The sequence below is a fragment of the Corvus brachyrhynchos genome, unplaced genomic scaffold (assembly GCF_000691975.1).
Source record: "Corvus brachyrhynchos isolate BGI_N302 unplaced genomic scaffold, ASM69197v1 scaffold48, whole genome shotgun sequence".
Classification (NCBI taxonomy): domain Eukaryota; kingdom Metazoa; phylum Chordata; class Aves; order Passeriformes; family Corvidae; genus Corvus; species Corvus brachyrhynchos.
The window spans coordinates 4877195-4883553 of NW_008240027.1; the positions used below are offsets into that span (position 1 = coordinate 4877195).

General features: G+C 40.7%; 1 protein-coding gene across 1 annotated transcript in view; it reads right to left on the minus strand.

Annotated features, from left to right (window-relative positions):
• Positions 1 to 6353, minus strand: part of KDM4A (lysine demethylase 4A) — a 24341-nt gene extending 17988 nt beyond the window's left edge. The window contains exons 1-6 of the mRNA XM_017743505.1: positions 6219 to 6353; positions 4961 to 5075; positions 4009 to 4202; positions 2537 to 2586; positions 1936 to 2039; positions 745 to 882 (exon numbers count right to left, since the gene is read on the minus strand). Coding sequence (XP_017598994.1) covers positions 745 to 882; positions 1936 to 2039; positions 2537 to 2586; positions 4009 to 4202; positions 4961 to 5075; positions 6219 to 6259 — 642 coding nt within the window. The 5' untranslated portion in view covers positions 6260 to 6353. The remainder of the gene's footprint in view (positions 1 to 744; positions 883 to 1935; positions 2040 to 2536; positions 2587 to 4008; positions 4203 to 4960; positions 5076 to 6218) is intronic.
• Positions 6354 to 6359: the final 6 nt, after the last annotated feature.

Here is a 6359-nt window from a genome sequence, read left to right on the forward strand (position 1 = left end):
TCTTTCCCAGGAAATCAAAAGGGTATATATTAGGTTACTAAAAATGGCAGAAAAGCCAGCAAAAACCACAAAACAGAAAAACAGATGTTATCACAACAACTAGGAAACTAGGAAATAAAGCTCACCAGTCTATTTACAGAGTTGCTGACTGTTTTAAAATGAGCTCATACAGAAACAGGCAGCAAAACCAGAGACTATAATGAAGGAATAAGAGCCACATAAACTCTGGGCCTACCCAGAGCAGTAGAGATTCCCCTCATCCAGGCATGGTTGTAACTAGTGCTTTAAAGCATTCACTTCACTTTAGCTTCTGAAAACATAACCCTTGTTCGTAAGGCACCTCTACAGGGATATAACACTATTCACTCTAGAGGTTCAGCCAAGATACTTATTTTGATAAGTCATTTAAGTTACCAAAGTTGTATTCCAGGCTAAACAGTCCATAAATAATGGTTAAAATACTGAAGAAAAATAGTGATGAGCTCTGCCCACCAAGCATACTCTTTCATCTCTGGAAAGACAACCAGTCCCCTGAGCCTCACTTAGGCTGCACAAAGTTACAAAGAAGTTATGAAACATGACAAAACACGTTACAAGCTATCCATGGTTGACACAAGCGCAGGAAGCAGCACTTGGGGTGAATGTTGCTACTTTGTGAGAAAGCAAACATCGCATCTTAAAAGCCCCAAAACCACTCCCTTAGAACAAACAATGGGGTCTTAATGATGGCAACAGACCACTCACCAGCACCGACTGCTTCCCGTACTCAATCCACCGAAGAGTAGCAAAGTTGGTAGATTCAGCACAGTTAAAGCCGTGGTTAAAGCCAGCATGATAGCTATAAGGAAAGGTTATCATGAACTCTCCAGCCTCCTGCGTCACCTAGAAGACAATTGAGACATCCCAGTGTTATTCAGAATTTAAGAATGTACTTGGTGAATATGATTAAAAGGAGCTCCTGTATTCCTTTCTGCAGCACACCCAAAAACCCCACTCACAGATGGTGACTGGAGCTCCCTGCTGCAATGGATAGACTTGATACTGACCTTCACTATTTTGCTACTTGTGTTAAATAGCTGTTTACTGAAAAGCCATGCTCAGGAGTTTTTTTACTAAAACACAACAGGAAAAGAGCACAGAAATGGTCATACATACAAAATACTCTGTGACCAGCTATAGGAAGCTCATAAAGATACTTATCTGTATCAGCTACAGGTTTGGCTGAATAGCATCTAAGATCAAGTAAATTTCTATTCACACAGAACTTGGAAATTTACTGCTGTTTTCTTTTGCTGTTCATACTAAAGTACAACTCTCAGTCAGCCTTCTACTGCTGCTCTTCAACATTTCCCCACTGTAAAGGTTTATAACAACAAAACCCTTCAGCTGTCCAGGTAGATGGGATAGTATTTCTGAATAAACTCAAAGACTAGATCTTTAATATCTCTGTGTGGGAGTGGGAACAGCAGGTGATTACCCGAGAAATTAAGGAAGCCTATAAAGTTATTAATGTAATTAAAAAATTAACAGGGAACAGCCCTTATTTTCTATCGAGGAAGCAGATTGCAACAAACAAAATTAGCAAGGCCAAGTTTGAGACAAAAAAAATAACAATCTCACTTCGCTGAATACACATCTCAACAGTGAAGTGAATCTAACACAGGAGGTAATGTTTAGTTCTAAGTCAAAAAATTAAAAAATAAATTACAGAAAACCAAGCTTTTGTTTTCAGGAGCCCTTGACAGATTTTTCTGTCTCAAACTCTTTCAGGCCCCAACTGCCAGATAAATGGAAGTACAATAGGAAGGACTGCCTTATCCCCTGCCTGTTTCTATTTTCCTCTCTAAGCATCTGCTACTGGCTGCTGTCAGAAACAAGACAAGGCTGCAGGAACCTCTTGATTAAGCTGGTATAACCACGATTACTTTTCTACACCTTATCAAATGGAATTCCGTATTTCTTCAGAATTGATGGAGAGATGAGAGTCATCTTGTGACGGAGAAATGCTTCACAGCTTTGGGCACTTCCCGGGAAAAAACCTGTTTAAAATAAAGACAAGGAGAGATGTTACCATTGTGCTCAAACTACATTTATTTTTCAGCAGTTTTTATGAAAAATTACTGTCTAGACACTTTTTCCCTACGAGTATGGACCACTTTATTTGAAGTGTACTAGCTTGCATGCTGAAGAAAAATGACAGCTCCCCAAGATCTATCTTTTAACAGCTGCCAGTTTGAAAGAACATAAGAAAGACCTCAAATAGAGGGATCCTCCCTTGGCCATAACCTTCAAGTTTTAATAATCAACAGCTAATGATTTTCTCATTAAGGGTTAGACAGACCACAAGTTCATTATTTGTAATGTGACATTTCTCTTGTGTGTATCCTATAAGCAAATACAAAGTAATGTCATCTATATCCTAAAAGGCAAATTATCAGTTCAGTCATGCTAGCCTGTGCTCTCTAAAAGAGCTGAAACCCATTGCAGCTGTCCATCCCATCTTTAGAAAAAGGCAGGACATGAATTGCCTGATTACCTTTTGCAAGTCTCTCCAGCCGCTTCCCATGCTCTGGAGGGATAGAGTACCTGCAGTCGTAAGAAGACATCTGATAAGTAAAGTGACAACAACAAAATCTGAAAGTTTGACAGGAAATCATAATCAGTCATCAAGGCGTGAATTACTTAAAAAAAAAAAAATCTCTGTATCTACACTTGTCTTTTTCAAAGTTCAATATAAAGCTAAAAATCTTCATTGAGGACTTTTACTTTTCTATCCCAAGAAAAATCAACACCCAAAACGTGACCATTTCTTTCAACAACTTTTGCTCAAGCAATCAAGGAAGTAAAAATTCTGATGCACATGATTAGCAGATCTGTGCAGCAAAACATGAATTGCAACAAGAAAGGGAAGAGCACTTCCTGAACTGTCTCAGTTCACAGCTGTGCAATCTCAGTATGCTCAGTGCAAGGAGAAACACAGGGCAAGACAGAAAATGGGATCACCTCTTTCAGCTGCTCAGACCAAGATGGTACTAAGTCAGATGCCACAGCCTTAACACCTGCACAACTCACAGAGTGCCCTTTAGGGGTATGTCTCTCTCTGTACACACCTTTTTATGGGTGGCACAAAACTCCTGGCTGGTGTGACTACAATAAATCAACCTACTCAGTTTGCTTTCACTCTGGAATACAGTGCTATATTCTGAATGGATTCCTTGCTAAATTAATCAAAGACACCAGCAAAGCTCACTTCTTCCAAGTACTACTGTAGAAGAAGCAACGGCCAAATAGTTCAACAGACTGAATTATTCTGTTTCATGTTTCCCTGCTACTGCCACTGCATGGGGCTGTTCATGGGTCACATTGTGCTAGCTGTTATTTTTTTCTTCAAAGTTGTATTAAAAGGCGGCCAAAAATACTGGTTTCCAACAAAAGTGCCATGGAAACAATTGTTGAAGTTGCTTGAGAAATTAATTTGTGAACAGAAGGGCATGATTCACTCTTCGAATGCAAGCCATGATAAAGAGAAATTCAGGAGCCTCCCCTAAAAAGAATCAAGAAAGCTCAGACATTGGACAAACCACTCAGTGACATCCATATGATAAACAGCTACAACTCTAAGTCTGTTAAAAACTGCCTGTTCCCCCAGTGCTTGTGTGACCATACCTCTGTATGGTCATTTTAGAGCCTCAGGAAATGATAAGCAAGTCTGCCAAGTTTTGGCCCTACCACCGCAGAGAGGATCCACACTGTACTGTAATTCAGAAGAACTCTAAATCAGGACAGCAAACAGGACCCTCTTAGAAGGTAACCAAACAAATTCTACTCAGGACACGCACTACTTTGCAGCTCCTTACAGATTTCTAGTATCCTTGGTATCAGACAGAACTGCAGTGCAAGACTGGAGAAATGGTAGTTATTTTAGTCAACACTTAGCTTCATGACTTTGACTCCAATATTTTATGGTATTGCTTTTCTACATCTAGAAGATTCCTTAGAAAATCTTACCATGACTTGGGCTCCCCAAAATGCAAGTAATTAATACTGTAGAGATCCATGTCCTCGGTGTGCCAAGCAAAAGAAGTTTTCCACATGCCAAAATATAGGTAAGGAGTATTCACTCCTTCAATGGTTATGCCACTTTCATTCTCCACAATATCCAGGATTGTGTTCAATCTGCCAATATTCCACGCATCTACATGCTGTAAAACACAAGCCTCATGTCAAACAAGGATTACAAAGAACAAAACCACACAGCTGAGATGACAGTTTGCAAAAGCTAACAGACACTTGTGAAACAGCACATCACAGAATTACGCGGCTCAAGCTGTGAGCTAGTTCACCTAAACCCAACAACTCTGCATGGTGTAGCTTGCACAGTGATTGCTTACTGGCCTTTAAGGAAGGAAAGAGAGTTACCAGTCAACATAATGATTAAAAAGGAGAAATAACCATGAAGCTACAGATTTAGCAGAGAATAGCTGATGTTGATTGAGCTTGAGCTGATGTCTGAACCCTCTTGAACAAAACCACTTTTCACTCCAAACATCTTTTAAAAGAGTAAATCATGGTAATTTAGGAGACAAACAAGCAGATTGCAAACTGTCTTTTGACAGTTATCATCATGCCACCTAACGGCTACAGAGCTGTCCCACAAAAATACATACACCAGTGGATACCAAAACTGCATGCATCCACTGATCAACACTTCCAACTCTCACACAACCTTCAGGACAAAGCAACGCTTGGGCAATAGTGTTTTCTGCTTTCCTAAACTAAACTACACTACACTGAAGTGCTAGCAAAGGTCCCTACCTCTGTCAGCCGCCTACTCCAAAAGCTGGAACTATGCTAAGACTATCATTAACTCTTTCCAAAAGGTAAGAGTCAAATACCACATTAGTATTTATGGAATGCAATGCAGATAACTGTTACCTGAAAACCAGAACAGTTTCCTCACCTTGTCGTAGAGTGTGCCGTTAACGTCAGCTCCATAGATGGGGGCATTGAACGTAAGGTTCTTCCAGTATTTTCGTTCAAGGTCTTCAAAGTCCGTGTACCGGGGTGTACAGTACCTGAAAAAAACCAAGAAAGGTACTAAAGACTTTGCAGTTTGATATTTGAAAAGTCTAAACCAATGTTTTCCTCGACTGAAAGAATGGAAAGCTACAATAAAAATACCTAATGTGTGTTATCAGCCAGACCCCTAAGCTGCCAGAAGAGAAGTGAGAGCAGTCATGGCTCTGTTTCTGTGACACTTGGGAACGGAAGTATCAGGAAGAAAATTACTTTCCCGTTTCTCAGTTTACTTTCATTTTTGCTTTGTGCACTTTTCCGGGTTCAGAACAATTTCACCTTCTAGCTGAAGCTACTTAGAAACAACAACGCGGTCAAAACCAGAAATGATACAAAGAACAACTTAAAAAACATACAAACAAACCCAAAGTTTTCCCACCACTATGAAACTAGCAAACCTTCACACTCACCATGGTCAAACATGCTCTGTTTACCAGCAAAATACCTGCTTTTGATGCCCATTCCTTCTAACTATATAGTGGACTATGTGTAGCACTGGGGGATCAAACTTAGTCTTATCTATTTAATGTGTATCTATATACATAGATTCCACACAATTACATATATAACATAAAACAGTAACTTACATCAAATTATTCTATTAAACAGAACTCTTAAATATCTGGTCTGTACTGCTTTTGAAAGATAAAACAAGCTTTGATGGACCGACTGCAGCTGGCAATTCCAATGTTATTTCTAAGTAGTTACTGCAAAGGTTATTTTGCTCCAACTCCTTTTCAAGTGATCTTCGTCTCCTTTTTTATGTCATGAACATTCCTTTCTCCACTACTCAATAAATACTTCAATGGTCTAGCTACTGGGGACAGACAGACAGGAGCCCACAGCACAAACAGAAAGTTACACATAATTTTGCTGCACAGATGACAAAGGTCCCCATGCACACAGCCCACTGTACAAGCAACTTCATCTGCCCAGGGCATGACGCTCACACTGCTGACCCCAGGCCGCATGGAGGACCTGGCCCCCGTGGATGCCCCAAACCTAGAAGCGTTCAAGGCCTGCTTGGATGGGGTCCTGAGCAGCCTGTTTTTGACCCTGACAGGGTGGGGAACCAGATGATCTTTAATGTCCCTTTCAACCCAAACTATTCCATGACTCTATGTGCCCGGAACCGGCCGTACTTGTCACTGTTGGCGATCCTGCGGAACTCGCGGACCGTCATGGCCTTCTTCTGGATATTGTACTGCGTGAAGAGCCCGGACTGCCCTGTCACCACCTGCTGGATGGGTGCGGGGATGACGAGCTCGTCGATGTCATCGTAG